Source organism: Gallinula chloropus, assembly GCF_964237585.1.
Source record: "Gallinula chloropus genome assembly, chromosome: 3".
Taxonomy (NCBI): domain Eukaryota; kingdom Metazoa; phylum Chordata; class Aves; order Gruiformes; family Rallidae; genus Gallinula; species Gallinula chloropus.
The window spans coordinates 82,120,848-82,146,860 of record NC_140087.1 but is presented as its reverse complement, the minus strand read 5'-3'; the positions used below and the strand labels follow the sequence as shown (position 1 = coordinate 82,146,860).

The following is a 26,013-nucleotide window of genomic DNA, read 5'->3' as shown; positions in this document are numbered from 1 at the left end:
CAAAGGGCAGTGGGTTGACCCAACAGACAAAGCTGATACAGCATGAAAACACCTTGCACTACTGAAAAGAAGCAAACATCAACTTAAAATAAAAGGAGCAAGCAAAAGTGTTTAGGCCCATAGATCCATTAGCCTGAAAAATACTTACTAATACCAGTGCTCAAACCTTCCTGCCTAAGAACAGCCTAGCTGTACACAGACCTGACAGATCTTTAGTTCACCTCTGTCACCAATGTAAGAACTTCACAGACCAGAATCTGGAAGTCACTGACACAAGGCACAGAGAAACACCTGAACCCCCTGTTTTGCCAGAATAGGCATAAGCTTGAAGAAAATATTCCTTCAATCAACAATCTGAGCAACAAAGCCGTCCATGGCAAGGATTCCTAAGTTAGTTGCATACTCACTGTTTACTAAGTGAAGAAATACCTCTTCTTTGGAGGGATATTTCACTGATTCATTACTAATAATCTATGCTATACTTCTGACACCTGTCTTTTAAAACTCCACAAAATATATGGTTTCATTTTTAATTCACGAAATAAATAATAGGAGAAATTAAGACCCTAATTAGTGTTCTACAGAAAGTGTAGAAAAACATGGAAGCTTGCATATCCAGCTTGCAAGTGGTCTCCATTTGCCAAGTCTTTCATCTCCCAAAGGAGGGCAGACCCTTTGAAGAGATTGATGGTGGACAGACAGCTATCTACATGAACTTAAAGTATCACCTGCACAACAGAGACATCAGAAGTCCCATAAAGCCTGGCTAACGCTCCTAACTGTTTCATATGCATTCACAACAGATGACAGACCAAAGGTGAAAGCTATGGAATCTGTCAGGGAAGTCTTCAGAACACATATGGTAATAGTTGAACATGACAAATGTAAAAGTCATAACTTACAGTCATTTCTCCACCAAAACACTCTGAGGCAAGCTGGGCAGAATCAAATGGTTTTACTTCAGCATCATTGAAAAGGTACCTGCAAAACATGAAGCTTTTGAAACAACTGCTGCTTGTCTCCTACGGGCAGATGAAGCAGAACAGGCACTTAAAACGATCCTTCAGATTGAAGTATTCCTGTTAATTTCTAAATATATTGTTTGAATCACAGCAAACTATAAACTGCTCCCCCAAATGCAACTCCTTTCAATAAGGTCTGGTCAGTGTTTCAACAGTTCTTGGCTTTTCTTTATATTGAGACACACATTATTTTCCCCATTTTTCCAGCCTGACTCCGGTACAGAGAGGGTTTTAATGCTGCCAAGAAGTTTTGCCTGTTCCTTGTCAATCAGAGTGAAATGGAAATCAAAATTACAAAGAGGAGAACCATTCCATATAACAGTAGAACTGAAACTGGCAGAGATGATGGCACCCTGTTACGGATTCCCTCCAGAGCAGAGATTGGGTCATGAGTTGGAACTGTTTGGAAAATGCTCCAGCTGGCTATTCTAGAGAACAGAATCACAGAATCACACAGGAATAGCAGGAATCTTGTCTCCTGCTCCAGGGCCTTAGCTAAGACCCAGAGATGACATCCCAGCTTTCTTACATGACCTAGCAAGACCCTTCTCTTTTCCATGCCCATGTCTCATCCCTTTTCCTAGGCTACTTCTCCCAACTTTTTCTTCATCTCCACAATCTTGGTATGATCAAAATATGCAGAAGCTTCCAAATTAGAAATGGGATGTCATAGTTTAAAAAAACAAACTTTATTATTGTTAAAAATAAACAGCATATTGTCTTTATTAATCTATCACTTGTGTAAGAAGATCCTGTCTCTTTTTCTAATCTTTAAAAGAAGAGTGAGAAAAATAAATGCTATGAAACATTCCAGTACATCACTGCAAATTGCACCTAAATATCAAATGAGAAAACAATTCCACGTATAAAAAGCACAGTGAGAACAGATTTAGATAACCCAGGTACTGTAACATCATTTCTGCCACACAGGATGCAATGAGTTTAAAGTGAAGAAAAATTCCAATTGTTGTTTCACTGAAAATGGACAAAATGAAAAGGACTGAATTCCCAAATCATAAATGTAACTGTATTCTTGTCAAAGGTAACAACTGGGTTTTATGAAATCTTTGATTTTATCAAATAAATCTTATTAAATCTTACTGTTCATTTGCCTTGATATAACTGATAGTCCTGTTAAGAAAAAAGCACCATCTGCACTGTGAGGCTAGCATGGCATTCTCCTGCTACCTGTGTCCAAGGCACTCCACACCTGTTACACCCACAGCACACAATTTTGGATGCTAAAAAATTAATATACTTACACGCATGCAATTCCAACACCTTGTGCTTTGGAGAGGAACCTACAGCAAGTGTTTGCTACTCAGCCACATCTGACAAAGTCAACAAGATCTAATTCCTTTCAAATAAGAAATCATAAAGTGTTGTCTTGCATAACTCACCATTTGTTGTTTTTGTAAGCATGGGGATTGACTATATCTCTGATAAAACTGTAGTAGTGTCCACCATCTGCTGTTCCTGTATGAACTGTTACACCTATCAGATCATATTCATAACTTTCCGTTTCTTTCAAATATTCACCATCTTCCTTAAAACCTGCAATAATTTAACACAATACTTGATCAGCTCTTTCCTAAACACCCAAATTTCATCATTAGGCTGTTCATTTCCTGTAGTTGCACTCAATTATTATTATTTTTTCAGCACTGCATAACCATGACAGTCAGAAACTCCACAGTCAGGACCAGCAGCACAGATCCTCACTCCTGTGCCACTGTTACAGCTGTTTTGCAGAACATCATTACAGAAGAGATCAGGATACTAACTAAGTTACCCCAAGTGAGCACACCTAATTTGTGATGGGAGTTAGTCAGCCATTTGCTGAAGCTCAAGTGTTACCCTGCAAAATCAAGCCAGGCCAGTAACAGATTGTATGTAACTAACTACCCCCATAGTTTCAAAACAAATTTAAGAATAATTCCAATTGAATGGTATTTGAAAGCAAAACCGCTTGGCTGCTTTTCTCATATTAAATAGAAGGCGTGACTTTGGAATACAGGGTGGTTAAAAATACATTGTTTGATGTTATTTTCTGAAAAGGAAAATCACTAACTGCTTGCATATGTTATGTATAAAGTAAGTGGTGCACACATGAAAGAGGCAAAGCCTGTTGAATTTGGTTTATGAGGCATACCTTCTTTTCTGTCATTTTTTCCCATGAGGAAATCTTCAGTGTAAGGTGTCATATCCAAACGTAAAGGGAATGAAAAATGCGTATTGACTTTCTCCTTCATCATGGTTACCATATTAAATGTGTATCTCATTGTGTTGAAGCTTAAAATACGAGGTAGTTTCTTGAAGCATGCCCTGAAGGATTAAAAATAATCATGATTTACGAAAGCTTGGTTGAGTAAATTGTATTTTCACAAAGATTCTGAAGGCATTTATTTCAAACATAAAACTGGGAAGCTGTTGCAAAGTCACATAAACATAAAATTCAGCTATCACCGTGCCCTAGAGCAGGGCAGTCTGGCAGCAGAAAGGTCAAATCCAGCCTATTGAACAATTCCATTTAGCCCATCGTCGTGCCTTGGAAGAAACATCAAATTTGCTCATACTCTATGAATATGAATGACAGTTTTCTAAAGTGATAATGTAAAATGAGTCAGGAACTAATCTAGCAATGCAAATCTCCTCATTAGACAGTGCTCCTATCTTGTAACTGACAAGCTTTGATGCAGAATACATCTCATATTAAATCTCATAACCTTCACATTAGTGGGTTTAAAGTAGGCTACTCTTTCACCCACATCATTTGTAACAGCTACAAAAACAGCCATGTGGTTCTTCATCTCTAAGACAGACATTTGTTAGTTGCAATATAAAGACAATGCCAAGTTTCTATTTAGCTTTTTATTAGCAGCCCTTGTAAAGGATGGAAGTGTTCTTAAACCTACAGATTTTAATAAGAAATTTGGGGTCATATGAAAGCGAAACAAGTATCCTGCATAATGAATAACACAAGTACTGAACAATTTCTGAAAGAATCTGATCTTTTGAAAATGGAAGAAGTAACAGATTTCTGCAGGTACTAATGACTACAATTTATTTATTTATTTTTACATTAAAAGAAGGTCAGGAACATTTTACTATTTAGGTGATCTTTGGCTAAGATACCTTTTATTCTTCACTTTGGAAATACAATTTCTTAGGTGTTTATTTGCCCAAGGACCACATCCTCATAGGCCCACACATCAGGAAACAGAATGAAACCACAGTCCTGTTTCATCTAAAGGATTACTCTTTACTAAAAAGAAACCTTAGGAATGGTTCTTTCCTTTTATTCATACCTTTTTTCAGCCCGCACTTTCTTGCCACAATGAGAACATGTATACATGTTGTCACCTTCCAAGGTATCTTTAATAGTTACTTCATCAAGAGATTCCTACAAAAAAGAAGAAAGAAAAGAAAAACTAAGAGAGAGGATGACTACATTTCTCTCTGAGATTTTTATCTTGTGTTTGCATGGCCTGATCTACAAACCCCATTCATTCAAACCTTAAGTTTAATTAACATTTCCATAAGTTATGAAAGTAAAAGTGTTCAAGAGCAGCAAAAAGTTTGCAAAAAGAGCCTACACCTGACCCAAGAGAAGAATTTGACAGGAAAACCGGTTCCTAACCCAAACACAAAATTAAGGAACCAATTCAGAAAAAATGGCGCTCAATATTCTAAGCAGTCTCAAAGAATTCACGTTTTAATTCAAATTCCAAGCATGGCGATCAATAGTTGTTTAAAGACCTCCAATTATTTTGGCATAAGCTTTAAATTACCATAATAAGCAATAGTACATATGGATATATCTCAAACCTTTTGACATTTACAACTGTCTCCTATAAAACATGGCCGTAGCATTTTTAAAACATAGGTGGGAGAAAGCGATTACTGAGTGTAACACAGCCTTTGTGAATTCCAAGATGAAGATGAAAATTTGTGAAGATGAAACAATTTGCCCAAATTGCCTAGTAATATCAATATCAACCCAGAAATACACCAAAATTAGAAGACAGATACAGAAAGCATCATCATATTCAACAGTGTATGGTGCTGCTTTGTAATGCTTCACTGCACTCATTTATAATTGTGATCTATGCTACACATCTCAGCCTGGCATTACTTACATAAATATTCTTCATATCTGCCACCTGGCATCTTACTGTATAGAACTCTTCAGCAGTCTGACTTACATGCTCACAGTCCTAAATCACAGCAATGAAAGAGAAAAGGGATGAAATAACTGGCTTTCAGAACTTTTAAAAAAAAATCTTCAGAAAATAAGGATGGGAAAAGAATACTTACCAAAGAAACAACATTGTTTGTGATAACACCTCCAAACAAGCTTTTCACTGTATTTTTCTGTGAATGAATTAATAAATTCTGTCAAGGAAATTTGAGCAAATCCCTAAGATTTTAAGCTCTCTTTTTCTCCTTCTTAATAACTCACCAGTTCTGGAGACATTTCTTCTATTTTTGTTATAAGGTCAGTGAAGAATTCAGTCATATCTTTCTGCTCTCCAGTGTTCAGGGGCTGCTTATCCATGGTATAGGTTTTACAGAAAGGCCTTGGATTGTATGCCTTGCATTCACTTTCCTTTAGTAAAACAGTCAAGCAGAACAAATAATCACAAAACCTCGTATTTTTAAGTTCCAAGGACATACTTTTACATACAATATCTCCGTATGCCTACTAGGCAATAAAGTTATGTAAGTGCTTCTGATGAAACATAAAACAGTTTTTATTGGATTATCATTACTATGGTATTAATTATTAAAATAGAATTTGTAAAATAGTGAAGTAGTACTTCATAAACACTAAATGAAACTGCTCATTTAAATAAATGAACTCAGCTGAAGATGTGATGCAACCAATTTCATTGTATTTGTTCAGCTACAAAACATAAGATGAGGAATACCAGCCTGTATTTATGTATTTCTCATGTATTTCTGGACATTACTGACTTAAACCCTGACAAGTACTTCATTCTCATTCAGACTTTGCTGTAGTATAAAACTCTATCATCTGGTGCTCAACTCCATGTGTTCAGCCAGAGAAAAGAATTTGCAGCATAAAATAGTTCTTTAAACACATTCCCCCTTACCCTGCCCTGCACACTGGGAATGCAGAACTTATTTACAGGAGGAGGAACTTTGTCCTTGTAAACAGTGATAAACACACTGCTTTCTTTTAAGGATGTGTGGCAGGCAATACTTACTTTTTTATGACAAAGCAATTTTTTGTAATATTATTTTTTTAATTACTTTTTTTGGAACAAATGTTTTAATAGTGGTAAATCTTCATACGATTTTATGTTCCTGTATTAATTTATGCTTATGTAAATACCTAGATTATTTTTTTCCTGATTCATTACAGGTACTACATGCCTAAATTCCTTTCCTCTATTTGCCTTCAAAGCATTGAACAATGTCTTTTGCAAAAGCCAGTGCCAAGAACAAAAGCACTGGGCTCCCCTCAATTTCCTTTTTTTTCATTATTTCAGAAATGTTTCACTATTTTAACAGCAGTGAACACCTGTGAACTGCCTCTGGAATTCTGAAATTGTTAGCTGCTCTATAATGCTTCATTTCAACAGGTTAACCTTTAAAATATTGGAGCAAGGAAAATGCAATGAACAAAAAGAAAATAATTTATTTTAGCACCAGGAAAACCGAGGCAAGGAAATTGTTCCATGATTAAATGAAGAATCAAACTCAGCACCCTTTTATATCAAGGTCCCCGTGAAACAAGATGAACTAACAATGGTGTTGGGACAGACACTCGTAACAGTGTTTGTTAAACAGAAAAAAATGTTCCCAACTATTCAATCCACAAATATTTTTAAGAGCACAGTACATTTGAAAGCTTGTGCGTGCTCATTGTAGTTGCTGCCCACTTACCTTTGATTAGGATTTATACTGCCTCTTCGAGAAAGCTACTATGCTGGTGTTTGCTTAACTGGTTGGCTAAGTAACAGCTTAAAGGTAGGGAAAAGCTATTTTGGTTAAGGCATTTATTTACAAAATTTAGGCACAATGGATTTAAACTGCCAAGAATTTACATATAGAATGGTAACTACGGGTTTTCTGCCCTTTTTTTTTTTGCCTTCCACCCCTGAAATTAGGATTCCTTCTGAAATACCCTCTTACACTTACCATTAAGTACGTAAACATTTTCTGGAGTTCTAGTAGAGTGGTCTTGTGTTTCATATCTTCTGAATACTAAAAGGAATTCATAAAACTTTATTTTTTGCCTATAATTAAGAAAAACCCCAACACCGCAGCTCTTAAAAAGATGAAACAATCCTCTTTTTAAATACAACCCCACCAGTTTATATTGTACAATTACACTACACTATTTTACACTTACATATAAAGCACTACCTGCTCACATTTGACCTGTCAACATCAAATTTAAGTCAAAATTAACTCTATTTCCTAAAAATTTACTACAGCTATAGCAGCTTTTGGGAAGGTGTTACAAAAGACTGCAGTAGTTTTCAAGTGATTTCTTTTCAATTTGTAGATGTTGTGGGAGTTCTGATCAACACTGTATATAAAGCATCTCACGTGAAGACCAGCAGCTTCCCTCTTCTACCTCTAGATGAAGTGAAAGCTACCAATAACTTAATGGCAACAAAAAATGGTGAGGTCACTGCCAATTAGTGTGTTTCACACATTATATTTGCCCTGTTGATGTCAGGGACCAAAACGAAGCTTTCTCTTTCACAATAAACAGCTATAAATAATACTGTAGTACTTCTAGATGTTAACCAACGTGTATTAATTAACATGACTTGCTATGTTTCTGCTAGCATGAGATACATGCTCTGGGACTTCAGAAGCATTCAAGAAGAATGGCATTTACTCTAAGAAAATGAAAAATTAGAACTTAAGAAACAACAGACCATTCACATAAACCCAAACTTGAATAAATCTAGGTGACAGCAACAGAAATACGAGCTCAAGCACATGTTTTATTACAGTGCCATCTTAACAACCTACTGCATTACAATTTTGTTTCATCTCTTCACTTTAGACATCAACAAAAGAGCCCAACTGAATGAAAAGGAAACTGAAGTCCTGAAGAAATATTCTTTATCAAAGAATATCTTGAAAGCATGTCTATACTTTATCAGCATTTGCCCTGATTCAAAATTTAAACTTCTTCCAAAACCCACACAAGGAACATAAGACCCCAAAGCCCACCTTTGCAGTGAAGATTGCTTGTCTGGCCTCTGGTATCATGTACAGCTGCTGAATAGTGGATGCCAGGTAACACGTGGCTCCAAGATTAGTTAGACCCACAAATCTACATTCAGCACGAACATCATCATGTGGCCAATAATCCCACTTGTAAGGTGCATGGGAAGCTGGAAAAAGAAGAGTCACATGGGCAGAAAAAGATCAATTCAAGGTACAATTTATAAAGACATAAATACAGTCAAAAGCTTTGTGCTTACATTAAGAAAATACATCCTGTTTATGGATTCTACATTTACACAAGTGAGTCAAGACTGTACCTGCTCTTAAAGAAAACGTACTAGAGGTACATCAGGAAAACCACTTGATACAGCAGTGAGCCTTTCTAGTTGCCACATGACTTTGGGTTACAAGCACTCTCCAAAGCATTACTCAGGGCAAGCATCATCTTTGTTCCTGTGATAGTATTACACACAGGAATGGTCTGCCAGCCTACCTTTAAAGTTTGGTAAAATCACATAATGTTTTCCTCATCGACAGTATCCATAAATTAAACTGTGGGCTCCTATGCTTTTTTTACATATAAGAAGGGGGGTTTTGTAACATAAGCCTACAATAGCTCTCTTGTAACATTTGTCCTGTGCAAACCACTGAGACCATACTTGTAACTGATGATGCCCAACACTTACAAGCTCCCAAACGTACACCAGTCATTCCCCCAGCACAAAAATGACTTGTAACTTCTACTACCCATCCCCCTGTGTAACTCTATTGAAAGAGAGCAAAGCAGAGCAGAGCCTCTGCACCCAAAGATCCGAGTTAGGGAGCCTTCCCTTCACATAACAAACACCAGATTTGGTATCAGAGATAAGCACATGTGACGCAAAACCCTTCTTCTCAGAAGAGAAGGTGGTTTCAGAATGAGAGCTACTATAACAGATGCCAGGCTAGCAAAAAAAATCCTTCTGACCAGCACAAAAGATGGCCAGATACTTATCAGAGGTAAGACACAAATGTGCAGTGAAATAAAGCAGTTGGCTATACACAAGCTTGAATAAACTTGGGAACAGTTTTTATAGGAAGAGAAAGAATGGTTTTTATTGTACCTCAAAGCCATATAGACACCAAAGCAATCTGCAACCTACAAGAAAAATAGGGGTAAGCAAGAAGTGAATCTTCTAGAGAATAAGACTGTAAAGATATTTTCTTTTCCTGAAAGTTTTCTATTCCTCTGTATTTCATACCAGATGTTGCAGTCTATCCTTTGCACAGCATGGCACAAGATAAGGTTAGGCAAGTCTGATGGACTCTTCTTAATAAGCCTTGTTCTGATATAGCTGCTGAGAAATTGAAAGAATGGGAGAGATTCCTCATCTGCCAGTCAAGAAGATGGTAAGCAGAGGAGACAAACCATTTGTAAGTGATTAGTGCTGCGTGTAGACACTGTCAGGCTTCTCTTCCTAGCATCCCACGCAGAACGGCACGGGCAATTAACCGTTTGAGCTGCAGAGGCAGCTACATGACACAAGCACTAAATTACAGAGAACTAATCCAGTGTCCAAAGAAATTCACTGCAGCCTACATCTTCCTTGGTACGCAAGAAGCTTGACACAAAAACTTGCAATACGTCTAGCTTTGCTATTCACCCCCAAGGATATCACTCTCCAAAGGGTACAGCATCTGACAAGTAATTCAGATTCTCTACTGAAGTATATGTTCAGATATACAGAAAGGCAAAAAAGTAGTCTGGATTTATTCTATCATCCACAAATGCCATGTGGGTTCAACATTTAAATTTTAAATCCTTAATTATTCCGTCAAAGATTAAAGGCTTGTTAAGGATTCTTCTCATTTCATACTACCAGCTATAAATTCAGGAAACTATTTGGCATCCTCTGAACAGATCCTTACATCTTCAGAGACCAGACCCACAAGACATTCTGTTGCATGAGTAATTGCTATAATCTTCATTTTGGCATTGGTATCAAAACAGCTATTACCCCTGCAGCTTCAAGTAGGGAAGGAAAGAGCTTTAATTCTCCTGTTCCAACAAATTTCAGTAGTGTGACCTCATGTTACCTGCTTACATTGGGCTGTTTGGCCAGTTGAAACAAAGCTCTACTTCACTTCCAACCTCCTAAAGAAAGTAATTAGCATGGCAGAACACTAAATTCTCTCCATTAACCGAAATCCTTAAATTGCAACATCTTAATTCATCCCTTCTGACATAGGGACTCAGCATTTATCACTCTACTTACAACTCATCAGGTTGTAATTGCAAAGCTAGGAGCATCTTCCTCCTACTTCAATCTGACAAAGGGCTTTCAGAAATTTGAGAAGGAATTTCTCAGGAAGATCCTATTTTCTCCACCCCGGGACTTTTAAGTGACTGTCTTCATTTTGATAACAGATTTCCTTCTTTCATATAGATCTTAACCAGAAAGGTAAATTTGGGCCTTGCTTATGTCTATTGTGTTTATTCCTCACTGTTATTATAGAAAATGGCCTTTTCTCAAGAAGAGATAGGTGAACTTGTAAGCAAAATATTCACATTCTATTTCAAGCAAAATAAAACTGAATTTCTTCCTCTTCAAATGACCTTGCTTTTTCTCTGTCCACATTCTGATCATGCTTCTCCTCCAGACATAACATCAGACACTACCTTAACTTTCCAGAAAGCAAAACAGTTGGTGTTGTTTTCCTCCTTTGAACTGAAAGTTTTATCAGCCTTGCTCTTTAAAGAAAGCAAAACTCCAAAACACCACAAGGAATTTTATGAACAACAGAAGGTATCTAAATCTCCTCTCCAGTAAGAGTCTGCATTAGCTGGGAAAAGTCAGCTGAAATCAGCTGTTTCATAGTTCATTTCCTATGGCATCACTCACTAAAAATGCACAAAAGCATCCCTGTGTCTTCAGTTAAAACCACTGTATCTGAGAAGTATAGAAAGCTGGCAAGTCATTCTCTTGTTCCATCCATCAATGAGGGAGGCTCCATTAGTGGAAACAAGAAAAATGCTGCTGCAGTTAAAACTTTACTACCACTACTTTACATTATTCATACTAGTGTAAGACTGAGGAACACTACACAGCTTTACATTTTAGCATGTCAGAGCTGAGTCTTAGTAAAAACATTTTTAATTAGAAGCTGCTTTTTTGGTTTTAGGTTAGGGTTTTTTTGGTTCTAAGGCAAATATACAAGATATCCTTTAGTAACATCTTTTGTTTTTGCAAACCATCACGTTAAAGCCAACTCTTTATAGCCATCCTGGCTTCAGTCAGTTAGAAAAAATGGCAGAATAGCAGAGACAGAGACTGGTGAGACCAAAGGACAGCAACTCTACAAGTGGCAGGATTGAAAGTGTCTCCAATGAAGTACAAAGTTAAAACGTTAGAACTGAAGACAAGATGGAAATATTGTCCTTAATGCTTCTCCAAAGAAAAACAGACAGACAGGCCTAAGATTAGGATTTTTTAAAACCAGTGAAATACGGAGGTAAGTACAGAGGAAAAATCCAGTTCTAAGAATCTTCGGATCACATCAACGGAACAAGATGACTTTAAACAAATAAGGTATCAGAAGCCCTGTGCCAGTTGCACACAAGAAAGGGACAATGTCACGCTGCCAGTTGGAACAAAATTAACATTTGTGAAAGGAAGATACACTGAATGTGGAGGAGCCACACAGACAAGATGGCTGTGGAGAACTTGGGATGGAATCTAGAGAAGAGTATTTGTAAGTAAGTAACAAGTGTGGCAAATGCTATGGAAAACTTCAGCACCTAGGAACTCCTGGGATTTGTAGTGAGAAAAATAAAAATCATTCCTTTTTCTGTTAAGAAAAAACGAATGATTGTACCTGGAGAGCCACAGACAGCCTCAGCAGCAGCAGATGTACTCACAGCAGGCAGAAATAACAAATATTTTCATAAAACATATTCTTTAGAACATTTTCCCTGAACATAGGGGACTTTGGAGGCTTTTTAGAAGGCCCGAGGCATTTAAGAAAGGAACACAAAATGTGATTACGATCAGATTTCTCCTTTGCTTCCTGAATTGTAAGGCACTAAATCAATTCCATAGATTATAATAAATTACAGATCCTCAGGTTACAGGAATTTAAACTGGGCATGTGAAAGGAAATCCATCAAGCAAAAAAATGCATAATGAGAATTTGCAAATCAAAGATAAAATATTAACTAACTTCAAATTTTGCTAATTTCCATATTATATGTAGGAATTGAGTTTCCAAAACACAGGAAGCATGAAAGCCAAGAGGCATAACAAAACTCTATTAGCACGGTATGCAGACATCTGGGTACAGACTGAAAGGCAACTACAAAGATATTACAGACTTTGAAAACACAACAGTGTTGTTAATAGCCAATACAGCTAGAGTACCTCAGTGGGCTTTATATACCTTGGCTTACATACAAACATAGCATGTTTCTTTAGGTTAGTAATGAAAACAAATTAAAATCCAGCACAAGCCAATGAAGTATGTGAAATCCACTCTTAATGTTATCCATGTGTCAGTGACATTTACCAGGACCACATACCCACATAACTTTAAATAACCCAGACTTAAGAACAGATGAACTGAGAATTAGCTGTGTGATTAAATCCACTAATTTGGCTAGGTGAGCAAAAGACACCCCTATCTGCTACAGTGGCCCTCCCAGAAGCAATGCTGAATGATAGCAGAGTTACATGAGGAATTTTAAGGGCAGTGCTATCGGCAACGATGCCTTACTTCGTTACTACTTTTGGAAAGGACTGTTCTGTTCAAGACTAAAAATATTCTGCACTACCTTTGCATTTCCCCGTTTCTACCTATGCATTCTTAACAGATCACTATTTTTAGAAAGTCATTACATGCAGATGTAGTTGAGGAGGAAATGGAACTTCATGATTGCAGTACTGCGTGCAACGCTGGCTAGCTCCCTCAGAATGGGAGGTCATGTTACAAGCACACTCCTATTTTCTCTACTGAACTTTATAAATCCAAAAATTCAAACCAAAATGAACAGAAAATGCAAATCTACTAGTTTGCCAGAAAATACTCAAAAGCTGTATGTGAATAATGGTTCTTACACTGCATGTGTTGTGCCATAACCCAGTTGTGGAGCAGCCTGTAGTTTTCCACGGACCCCTTTACCATTTCTACCAACAAGTCGTAAGCAGCAGCCCTTGAAGAGTGTGACTTGCACTTTGGCTGTGATCTGTCTTTCAAACTTGGCAGCAAGAACAGAAGATTGAAGATGTCTCTCAGAAATTCCTATATAAAACAGTTCAATCAGCAGGGTTAGCAGATTGAATGCAATCTTAAAAGACAATAGGCATGATTTAACAATCTTCTAGAAACGTCTATAGACTTTCTAGAGCTCTATCTTTTAAAGAACCTTCTGACTTGTATACGAGTTCTGAATAACAAATATCAGCAATTTCTGTATGCTACATGAAGTGCACTATTATATCGCTTAGAGAGAAACACATCCACTGAAAAAGAATGACAAATTATGTTTGATTCATGATTGATAATTTGACAAATCCCACACATGTTTTTATTAACTTTAAGACTAGTTTCTCTTAGTGATAGTACATAACACTCTAGTAGTTTGAGTTTTATGAATCACTAATTAATGATGAAATAGGCACTGCATTATTTGCCATGCGTACTGGAAGTTTATTTTCCCATTGTTTCTTGTTTGGAATAGCAACTGAACTATAAAAGGCGTGGAGCATAGCTGTGCCAAGTCAGGTTGCCTTTGGATGACAAATACATACTACAGACTTATTTATTTTTACCATCCCAGATTCATACTCTAAAAACCTCAGCATCTATGTAGTCAATTTAATTTGATAAAACTAAAAGAAACATTAAACATTAACAGGATAACAACAACAAAGAAGAATATCTGTACAGGTCTGCAGGAACAGGTGGTCACTGGTCATACTCTTCCACAGCTACAGCACCTTCAAAGGGCAGAATGGTGAAAAGGCTTTCCTCCACCTTTCAGCTACTGATTAAACACTTGAGTCGTATAATGAGAGATAAATCAAAGAATAAATTCAACAGAATTTATAGAGCAGTATTTCAACAAATTTCCTTAGACAACTAGCAATTCATGTGCACACTTTATGTCTAGGGCTGATGACATGACCCATAGCCTACACTTCACTGATTCTGTACAATGTCTGCAACCTTATAAATCATGTTACCAGTGTAGTATTTTAGTTGTCCACAAAACCAGACAATAAATCCTCTATCTCTACAGAATTTTGAATATGGGTGGGTTTTTTTCCCCCAAAGTTATCTTCTTGAGGGATTTTTTTCAGGAGAGAATTCTTCCTCCATTTGTAAAGCACAGGCTACCGATCCAGTTATAACACTTCTACAATCTCTACACTATAATTAAAAAATGTTCTTCCTGAATTTCCACATTCAAGTAAATTCAGTTAAGAGGCCCTTTTGAAAAGGCAGGCTCTGCCTTTTAAAAAAATCTAACTACATTCTAAATATGTTTAAAAATGGTCTTCTGCAGAGTACACAGCAAATATCACCATAAAAAGCCTTGTTCCAGTGCACAGGGGAATTCCGATAGTCTTCACATGAAATTTTATAACTGGGGTCTTAGGTTTCTAGCCAAATAATATGGAGAGCTCTTCTGGCAATACAGTTAATCAAAGTTCTTCCAGATTTCTGCACACTTTAGAGAAAGAAAATCACTAAAATTAAAAACAAATACCTGATTTCCTCATAGTTAGTTTGTATCATGAGTGCGTGCGGGGCAGCAGCCTGACTCCTTTGCCTTCCTAACCACTCTCACCAGGTGTAGATGACTACAGCCCACCAGCAGACCAGCTGCATCTACTCACTGGAGTTGCAGACCCTGCTTTCAACTGCAGCCTCTCTCAAACAGGTGTTTTAACACACCAGCCACCTTCAGGTGTCCCAGACTAGAAAGGCAGTCACTTCAGACATCTGGATCTTCTCTGATTAACACTCACAGTCTTGTATCTGTGCTGATTGAATTCTGACATGTCAGAGCACGGAAGAAAAAGAACTCTATACAGGGTTTTTGCTCAGAGGCTAAATGCAAGACTCCAATCTTAAAAATGTATTTCTTTACCATCAAAGTAACCTGAAGATACACCTTTCTAGTGAACATGAGCTAGCAAGTGGATCTTAAAAATCACTTAGCAGTGATAGGCAGTGTCATCAAAGAAGGTAGTTCCACTCTTTTCACAAAACCTGACTTTCAAAGTTTGCCAGTTATTTCCCAAACAATAATTTTGTTTTCTCAGTAAGAGAAGGAATCTGTAGGGAAGAAATGGCAGGGTGAGCACCAGAATCCTCCAGGCAAGTCTAAACTATCTTCAGTATTTACCAGCCTTTGCTCAGAGGGAAGCAGGTCATTTCACATTTGCCATTACACTGAACACAATACAAAGCTCTTCGCTAATGCACTTTATAATATGCAGTTAATAGGTGTTCTTAATTGGACATACATTTTAAGAAAAAAATAGCAGCAGATCAAATTTAGTTTTCCTGGGTCTCAGCAAAGCCAAACTCTTTTTGAGAAGTTTATTGTAGACACTGCTTTGTTCACATTCATCCATTTTTCAAATCAAATTTCTGGCCTCCCCGTGATATCCTACATACAAGTAACGAGGATTCTGTATAGTATCACTTCTCTTTAACTTCCATTTAACATTTTCTTAGACTTTCTATATATCCAAGTTACATAAATCTGATCTGTGCATGCCTCTTATTTGAATTTTACATCAGCCTCCGCACTGCACTCTGTGAATCAAACTCTTGCTCTAACTTCATCTGCAAGCTCTCCATACTTAGAATACACTTATTCCAGGGGAATTACACAGCAGCAGTCTTTTAAAATGCTGTCATCAATTTAACTTTTATGTTCGGTGGTGGACAGTGTGGACACTATTAAAACTTTTGGACAGTAAAATTACTTTCACGGTCATTTTATGGTAACAGAGTAAGAGACAAATGTAACATAATCGGATACAGGGGACTACTTATTGATCCCTGAAACATGAACTAGACATTTTTAGCAGCTTCCCCGACCTAGTCAATCTCACACCTTCACCAGCTCAGGTGGAATGTAACTTTCTTGTAACAGGTGTCTGCCACTGTGTAAATGTAGAGCTTAAAAGTTCCTTTTAGAACACAACTGTCCCAGGATATGGTCAAAAACCAGCAGCTGTTACTGGTTTTTAAATCAGTTACTGCTGATCAATATTAAAAGCATTTAAAGAAAAGAAATACAATTTCTAGGATGTAAGAATTCTGTCCTGAAATTAAATACAGATAGAAAGAGAGGGGTCCGTTTGCTACTTTTTCTTAAAGGAATGATATGTGTGTTTTTGCCCATCATCCTAAGGCTAGAAATACAATACACTCATACATCAGGCGCTACAACCAAAATAGCAGTAAAAAAGGTGAAATGAAGAAAGTACAGTTAGAAGAGATGACACTATTTTTTTTGAGGCCTTTCAGTGTCCTTTTCTCACCTGGCCTTCGCGAGAAAATTTAAAGGGTGGCTTGTGCTTAATAACACTTGTTGCCAGACGAAGCAGTCCTGTAAGTCCATCATCTTCTATATTACCATCTTGGTGGTCCAGGATTTCTCTGCTATATACACACACATAAATACAAAGGAAATGTTAAAACTCTGCCCCACTAACAATAAATCCAATGCAACTTACAAGTGAAATTGGAGTTAGCGACCCTTACCTCCGAATGCAATCAGCAAGATGTCTCGCTAGTGCGTCTAAGTCAAGCAGTGTGGTCTGATTAAAAATAAAGAAAATGGAATATAAATGGAAAAAAATTATGTACTTCATGAATTACAACTTACAGCGCTAGTCCAAAACAAGAACATTTTAATATGTTTATAAATTTGATAAAACTCTTTTTAAAATCAATGCTGTACAGTTCAAATGAAGTAACGTTTATTCTTCCAACTGATCCCACAAATATATCTGCCACACAGAAAAAAATGGAATAGTGTTGAAGAGAAGTGTTTAATTGTTACTTCTCGCAAACACACAGTTTGGCATCAGAAGGCTGAAAAGTCCCATGTGCATTTCTTGTTTGAGTAACATACAGAAGTAGGAGGCAGAACTGTAGCCTCACTAAGATTCAATTAGTAAAACAGAAATGGAAGGAAACTGAGCAGAGGAATGAGGGCCAGGGGAGAGCAAAATTTTTGCCTCTAGACCCAGAGTTAGGAGAAGACAAGACTTTTCCATTCTGGAAACAAGGATTAAAGCTTCCTTCCCTTCCAGCAATCCTGCCACAACACTGAGAATGAACCAGAGGCTTTATGCAGGGCCACCAGCCAGCACAAGCAGTCACAAAAATTGCCCAGATACTTCAAAAGTTTTAAGTTTTCTAACCTGTGATAACTAGCTGTTAACTGAATTGTTCCCCTTTTCAGCTTTAGCCAAAGATTCTTAGACTACCTCCTTCTTTGACTGCACTGAAATTACAGTAATCCCAGTGTGTTACCTTCGCATAAATTCACCCTTTGTGCATTATACCCATTTCCTCCTCCTTGACTCTCCAGGTTCAGTGTCTGAAGCTTTCTTTGACCAAAAGATAGTAAATACACATCAGGGAGCAAGGAAAGCTGGGAGGTGGGAAAGATCCAAGAGCTGTTCACAGCAATTCATTTAAGTAAAAACTGAAGTGACCTGAATACCCAAATTTTTAAAAGCAAACATTCATAAGAATGAAAGCAAACCCTACCTGACTTGCATCTTTGACATGTATGTTATCAATCAGTTTGCATAGCAGCCAAAAGTACTCTTTACAGCCTGGTCGCAGCACTGTTTCTTCTTCATAATCCTCTATCTGTAAAAAGAAATTGCTTTTGATCTGAAGTACATCAGACAAAAAATGTAGCAAAGCCAGTAACTGTTGCAAGAATATTATTTCCCACAAGCCACTATTTAAGATAAGTGAAGCACAACATATTTACAATGGTAACAATACATGTTCTACTTTTCTTCTGAAATATACATTCATTTTCTTAAAAGTTTCTTGGGATGATCTGCCAGACACTTAAAAACCAAAGAAACAATACTGACTTCATCCTAATGGCTGCAAATTGCAAAATTTTTCAATATTAGACAAAACATGAGAAACTTTGACTGAGTTCAACATTAGTTAATAAAGCTAATCTTAAACTCTTCTGAAACTGAGTCAAATAATATAAAATACGCAGATTGTTTAAATTTTTTTTTAAATACCAACTGAATGACCCATCCTTAACCTGAAATCAAATGCCACACAAGGTCACAAGAATAAAATGCCTTACAGGCCCAAAACCCATGCTCACGCTTCACTGCGGTACAAAAGCTCTCCTTCAGATCTACCTAATTCAGTTGAAGTCAGCTCCACTCCTCTGATAGCACTGCCAGGTCTATCATCCCCTACTGATTGCAAATCATCCAGGTTAGTTCGAACCATCTCTATTAACCCACATACATTAACAGTGAGAACTCCTCCTGAAGTCACTCTGACAGCATCCACAGAATCTATACCATTTACAAGAGCCGTGAGGACAATAATGCTCCAACAGAAAACAGTAGCAACTGATTGGGAAATAATAACATTCAGCCACAGCAACAGAGGGCACCTTTGCGTGTATGACAATGTACAATTCATGGACTGACCTCATCTAAAAGGGAAATTGAGGCATATATTAAAAACTCAACTGTCATTCCCTAGCAGCACAATTATGTGGACACCAGATATCCAGAACAAGAGCACTTCCCAAACACTATTCTGCATTCTTCCACACACAAGCAAGCTCTAAATTACTGTACTATTACAGCTTTAATTACTTCTGTGAAGTTTCTGAGAGTGTCTAAACCAAAACTTTTAATATCTCAGTGTAACAGTATGCCAGACATAATGATAATGCGCTACCACCTTTTTATATTAGCAACAGTAAGTTTCAATAGATCTCTGATAAAGTTTTGTCATTTCTTAAATTCTTACCCGAATCGGTTTGAGAGCTTGAGCATCAGGGAGAAATTTTAATAACGTTGATGCAGCCAGCAGCAGAAAGGATCGATTAATTGAGTCTCCCCCATCCAGACCAGAGAGAGATAACTTATATAAACCATTGCAAGACTCGTGGCGGACAGCAGTCTTTATGAAAAGAAAATAATTAAATGATTACACATAGTATTTAGAAGATTTCCCCCCCCTTTTGTTGACTTTTCTTTCACATGTATGCAATACGTTCCTTTCATAATATTATCAGGTTATCAAGGTTGAATGTGTCTTTCTAAAAACACATATTACAAATAACATACATTTAAATTACTTTTTAAAGAAATGAAAAAGACATTGTTCTAACAAAAAAGCCCCTTGTCTCCTGAGCTTGTATTTTCTACAGTGAAGACTACAGCTGGTTACTAAAATTGAAATTTCACATCTGGGCAAATTGGGGAAATTCACGTAATGCTGGAACTTACTGGTTCCTAACTATAGGGTTAATTTAAGTTACTAAAATAATTTTCTTCTTTCTTTTTATTATTTTCTTAAGAAAAATATCCACAGACTGTCTCTCATCCAGCTACAGAAGTTAGCATTATTCCTACTCTAGGGTTTTTAAATGAAGTGAGCACGTAAGCTTTTCCTTTGCTTGAGCAATAAAGTGACAGATAATAATTATCACATCACATCCATATTGCACCTTTATGCAATTGCTAGTAAACACAATAATTTTCTACTATGCATATCTTGATGATGCAATTTTCAAGCTTTTCTTACACCAGAAAAGATTACTTAAAAGCTAAGAAAAGATTTGGTAACAACAAACACTTTAATAGCAATTCTCATTCATCTCACTTTGTGATAATAAGTACAGCTGAAAAAAAATATGAGGGAAGTACAGTTGGACTAATCCATGTTCAAGGGCATTACCCAGGAATGTCAACAATGAAAAAATTACCTTCAAATAGAAGCCAGGAAGGAAGATGAGAGGTTATAAACTGGTTTGCAATCCATCACAAATGCAGCACCTTACATGGTATTTTAACTACAAATGATTACTTTTTAACGAGGACTGCAAGTAACTAAGATCCTGCTTGCTTTTAGCAGGAAACAACATGTTGTGAATTTAATAGTAGCTTGAAACCAAAGTTAATCTTGTTTCATAGTATGCAGTAATTAGTAATGCAACAGCCTCTCCTTTAACATACCTCTGGAATGAGAAGGGTAAGTTTCTTCAGCCAGTCTTGCAAATGATCACTGTCCGCCAGGCTGGATTTCACCAAGGAACAGCAGTGAGCCCAACTCACCAGGAGCCACATTGAATAATGAGTGACTGAAGGAAAGGAAGAGGAAATCATGCTGTAACTAATAAAATAGGCTTTTTAGATTGAAGACTTGCATAGTCCTGGCACATATGACATTGATTTCAGTCACACTAATGTACATAGGTAGGTGAGATATTAGCTAAACTCAAAATTTTACCCACATGCGTACTAAATACTGACTGCTGTACTACTGATGATGAAATTAAATCATCCAAGAATCACCCATCTGGGGCACAATCCTTTCCTGCATCTCTACTTCTTAAGCAGTGAGCTGGTATTTTGCTAATGGGTGGCACATGAACATTTCCCTGGACTAACTATCTGTTCCTTTCTTCTCAACAGCTAAACGAAAGACTTCAGTAGGTGATACAGAGCATCTAGTGAGAATTCAAGTTCACAGACATTAACATCCCTGGAGAGAACAACGTGGAAAACCAAAGGCAACACACAAGCCTGGGAGGACATAACTATGTTTATGCAGGCCTGTGCTGTACCCTTTGACTATTTCTCTGATACAGACTGAATCTGACACAGATCAATTACCTTTCGTAAGAAACCTCTACAAGATGGATAAATGAAGGACCTCGAAGGAATTTGGGGCCCAGAATGATCTCTGTAGACCAGCATAAAGGTGACTTGGTGATTCTATTATGGTGTTATATAGGCTGCTCTTTGGAAGAAGGGAGCACAGCTGCTTTTCCTACCAAACCCAGTTATTCTGGAGATGAAGGCATAGCTACAGTACATTTCATGTAAACCAATTTCCAGATAAGTGAAGCCGCTACATGTATTCCCACCTAGTTTATAACAACCTTAACACTACCAAGGAACAGAATTTTAGAGCATTCTAATGGTGGAATAAAACAAACACATAATTTGTTATGTTCAGTGTGTTTTTATTACTATTAGTTCATAACATATGGCCATTTAGCAGCACTAACCTTCATGTCTTGATCTGTGATCAGATTGAGCTTTCAGCACCCTGAACAGGAAGAAGATAAAGGTATTTGAACTTTATCACAGAACATAACAGAAATACAAGTACACACAAGTAATAACACAGTTACTCTTAGGTACCCACTGAGAAAACTGAAATTTTGATCTTTAAATTATTAATTTCTTGTGGTATTCAAATGAACAACAATGATAAAATGATTAAAACCTTCAAGTCACTCCCTCAAAGCTTTACTGAAAAGATAAAAAGTAAAAAATACCACAACCCTTTTATTTTATCAAACAAAAAGCATAAAACGGAACTGCCATACTGTATATGTTTAAAATGATTTCTGCAACTCAACTAGCAGTTAAGCACACTTGAAGATCTGGCTGGAAATGCTCTGAACATCCATAAACTTATAAACAGAGTAAAACACACTGTGCATTACTTGGAACCCAGTACTTCTCCTTCACCAGAAGGAGCAAAAAACCTGATCTCTCCACCATCAGTCTGCTGCAGGATGCAGCCTGACACAGAATTGCTTTTCTCAGGAAAAAAGGCAGTAAGTACAAAAATGTCTAATGGTCTGGTTCTGAGGAGACAGTTGTGGCTTCTGTACATGCACATGGACTAAAACAATGAGGGTAATTTCAGCAGTAATAAGTTAACATTATTAGGATGTGGAAAGTAAGTCAAAACCACCAGATCCCTGAGCAGCTTAGAAGTGAATTTACTTTAATTTCTCCTTTACACTGCCTTGAAATTGCTACAGAGAGAACGAAGAAATAGTTTTGACATGAGAATTTGTGAGAGCATACCACATACAGTTCTTGTTGCATGTCTTATACTCTGATCACTAATAGTTCTCACCTCCTCCTCCTCCTCTAAGTGCAGGATAACTACCAGAAGAGGGGAGGGACTAAGAAAAGCAAGTCTAATGCCTACAGACTTAAACTTCTCATACTGGTGTTAATAGGGACTACATCTGAAAGAGCTAGTTACTTTATTTAAAGCAGTGATGAAAATGCAGACACTTGATTAGCTTTATTACAAAAATAAAAAGATATTGTACCTAGGTGCCAAGTTGTCATATGTATAAGCAACTGACATAAGTCGCTGAATCAAACTGGTTCCCTGGACAAGTACAAGAAACACCTTTAAAAATTGAAGTCAAAAGAAAAAAAACAACAGTTAATATAACAACAAGCTTTTTGATCTGTTTTTAAATTATACACACTGTGTGAATCTAAAACAAACCCACCTGTGTAAAGGGAGGAAGAGCAAAAGATGTATCATAACCTCTCCATAGTTAAAACAGATTGTTTTGATTAAAGCAGACCTAAAATCCAGTGTTTCATTGACTGAATCTAGATGCTAACATTTATTTCTATTTTTTATTTCTCAAAAGAAAGACAATTTAACTGAATAGAAAGAACAAGCATTTATTCAATGCTTTAGTGAAAACACAGTGCTTTCTTTAAAGGTTTAGGCCATTCAATTCCTTTTAAAACTCTTAGACTTGAGAAGCCAGGGTGGAGGATGAGGTTGGATATGTAAGTGTCCCCTATCTCTATGATCAACATATTTTATTGACTACACATTCACTTAAATTATTCATCTTTATAGAACCTGACAAGCTACACAGAATTTTCAAATCAAAGTCCAAAGAAAGCCTTTTAAAATATTTAGGTAGCAAATCCACCACAATTAAAAATATTTATTGATCGACAATTAAAAATTTAAAAACAGTTACAGAAACCAGTAGCAGCATTTACACACAGCCAATGTTAAAAAATTTAACACATTGGATAACTTTCCTGTATCATAGTAGCTTTGGCAAGAAAGGGATCTGTTTTATCAAAAATGCCTAATACTTACGGACTAGTTAAGGTATTTCCATATATAACAATGATAAATGGGAAGTTTGGCTCCAGCTCAGATATACACTGTCTGGCAATCACAGCTGGTCCTGAGTCCAAGAGCAACAGATTGACAGTGATGCCAAAATCCCTGATGCCAAAATACTATGATTAAACCTCAGGCTTGGTCTACATTAGGAAATGACCATGAACGAATCTGGTATGAAGGGCTTCAGCTTTACCTAAGCCCCACCATACACTCACTAAGAGATCCTTAGCACACTAAATTATTTTAGTGTCTACTAAAGCAATCTAAAAAGGCTTTAGTGAGGATGGGGGCAGCCCCTATAACAGGTTATCATAAAAAAGAATATATTTTTTAAAAGTTATTAATTTAGAAAACAAAACCTAAGAAATAGGGATAAAGCACTGTGCTCACCAATCAACAAAAAAAAACTTTTAAAAGCTTTAAAAACTCCCAGGTTTAAAGCAATTACAATACTTTTTAGATAACAACGCAGAGGATGTAGATTAATATTAGTAGCTTTCACACTACGTTATTTTATTACCAAAATTACGGCTTCACACAGCAAAGGGGTCATTTTTCTGAAGTTGACAACACGGACACACTGTTTCTCTCTTACCTCTGTTAAACGAGGTATATGAAGGCCCTTGACATGGTCACTCGCGGTCTTCCGTGATTTGCCTGGCCATGTTCTTTTTCTGTGACTCTCTGCTACACCAGACCAGGCAAAGACATCATGGTAAGCCAAATCCAGATCTGAAGGATCAACTGCAAACTGGCATATCAGCTTCAGCAAGCAAGCAAGACAGTCTAGCTGCCACTGTGAATAAGAACATGACATAATTCCTTCTTCAGGGATCATTTTACAAATAATTCCTCACGTGCCAGAACTACTAGAATAATTCTATGCTTCTTAGAATTTTAAACAAAAAGATCAAATAAGGTATTGCAGATAAACAGCTAGAATTCTAACTGGCAAAACCTTGCCAGAACAGATAACGTAGAGGAAGGGTTTAAACAAAAAGTTCCTTCTTATAATGAAGATATTTTCATGATCTAGTCCTACTAACAGGCGCATGCAAGACATTATATTATTGATTGCATGAAAATACAGAGAGGAAATAATCCAAGACTTAAGAGCCTTTCTTGCACTGTATTCAACTATAGCACAGGGTAATAAGTATGGTGTACAGAAGTGCTTTCAAGATAAATATATTCAACCACACAGAGACAATAGGTACTACTTCAAAACCTACACTTTGTATTGCAACAGCCCTTGTTAGATGAAAACCACGGATTCATTTAGTACCTCTTGAGATCAATTTTCATGGTTTTCAGCTGTGTGGCTATGACCAAACACAGCACCTGCTCAGCAGAAGGTGCATTATCAGAGTAAAATTAGCAAAAATAGATCACCATGTGACAGCCACACGTGAAGAAGTAGGTCAGCTACCTAGCACCTATACATGTATACATCTAAGGTACTGAGATGCAGAATACATTCAATTTCTGCAGTGCTGTGCATACTTTCTGGTCAGGCCCAATAAAAGCAATTAAACAAACTTATGTTTATACACTGAATAGGAAGAATGACAATTTGTTTCTAATATTGAAATAATTTTAGAATACATCAAAATCAGATAAAAAACCATCAAATTTTAACCTGCTTTCCTTCTAGTATTTCAGTAACTGTCATCTGTTTTATACATACGTGTGTATGCTCGATCATTCGTATCTTTTTATGTACATATGATTCAGAGCTTGAGGCAGTTAAACTTTTTAACTCAAATTCCACAGAATTGAAAATAAAAAAGAAAAACTAGCTTCAAGGAAAAATTAAAAGTACCCCCTTCCTCTCTGGCAACTTTTTTTAAAGCCAGAAATGCAATAATATTATCAATGCAGTCACACTCATTCCCAAGGACAGAACCCAGTTTGTTCTTCTCTAAGATGTTCCCATGATCTACAACTTTACGTTCTACAAATCAGGATTGATTTGGACAAAAAATATTAAACAATATGTAATGAAAAGAGAAAAAGTGGTTTCAAAATATATAAAAGCAGAAGTATGAAGGATCTTTTTATTTATAAATACAAAACAAATTCTTCCAGATATATAAAATACACTATTTCATAGACTCTGGGGAGTTTCATTCTAGAATTCATTTAATTCACTTGCTACAGAAAAGTAACTGTAACAAAGGCTAAAAGTGATGAAGACTTTACAAAGGGCAGCTATGTTATTCTGGAGGAAAAGGGTGAATAAGCACCTACCACAGTCCATGACTCCTGTTCTTTAGGCTCTAAGATTCCAGAATTGAAAATTTCTAGTAACTGTTGGAGTCCTCCAGCAGCAACAAACTGCAAGTGCATTATGGAACCAAAGTGAGAAAAAGCAAACGCAGACATATCACTAAGTTCATCTAGACATCCACCTAAGTTTTATAAATAAATAACCTGATAAATTACTCATCTGGATATTTAATGTAAAACAAATGAAATAGCTGTACACAACAATTACAAATTTACAGGCCTGATAACACAGAGCAACTTTGAAATGTTATACCTAAATTTGCCATCAAAGAAACCC

General features: G+C 36.7%; 1 protein-coding gene across 2 annotated transcripts in view; it reads right to left on the bottom strand.

Moving 5' to 3' along the window:
• USP34 (ubiquitin specific peptidase 34) overlaps nucleotides 1-26,013 on the bottom strand; it is a 129,774-nt gene that overhangs the window by 27,971 nt on the left and 75,790 nt on the right. For both annotated transcript variants that reach the window (XM_084262502.1, XM_084262503.1), the window contains exons 33-51: nucleotides 25,698-25,784; nucleotides 24,043-24,243; nucleotides 22,612-22,694; nucleotides 21,544-21,584; nucleotides 20,486-20,610; nucleotides 19,275-19,427; nucleotides 18,018-18,122; nucleotides 17,001-17,056; nucleotides 16,778-16,898; nucleotides 13,331-13,514; nucleotides 8,244-8,407; nucleotides 7,191-7,256; nucleotides 5,485-5,631; nucleotides 5,340-5,396; nucleotides 5,162-5,239; nucleotides 4,331-4,425; nucleotides 3,175-3,347; nucleotides 2,423-2,576; nucleotides 903-981 (exon numbers count right to left, since the gene is read on the bottom strand). In XM_084262502.1, the coding sequence (XP_084118628.1) occupies nucleotides 903-981; nucleotides 2,423-2,576; nucleotides 3,175-3,347; nucleotides 4,331-4,425; nucleotides 5,162-5,239; nucleotides 5,340-5,396; nucleotides 5,485-5,631; nucleotides 7,191-7,256; nucleotides 8,244-8,407; nucleotides 13,331-13,514; nucleotides 16,778-16,898; nucleotides 17,001-17,056; nucleotides 18,018-18,122; nucleotides 19,275-19,427; nucleotides 20,486-20,610; nucleotides 21,544-21,584; nucleotides 22,612-22,694; nucleotides 24,043-24,243; nucleotides 25,698-25,784 (2,169 nt within the window). The remainder of the gene's footprint in view (nucleotides 1-902; nucleotides 982-2,422; nucleotides 2,577-3,174; nucleotides 3,348-4,330; nucleotides 4,426-5,161; nucleotides 5,240-5,339; nucleotides 5,397-5,484; nucleotides 5,632-7,190; nucleotides 7,257-8,243; nucleotides 8,408-13,330; nucleotides 13,515-16,777; nucleotides 16,899-17,000; nucleotides 17,057-18,017; nucleotides 18,123-19,274; nucleotides 19,428-20,485; nucleotides 20,611-21,543; nucleotides 21,585-22,611; nucleotides 22,695-24,042; nucleotides 24,244-25,697; nucleotides 25,785-26,013) is intronic.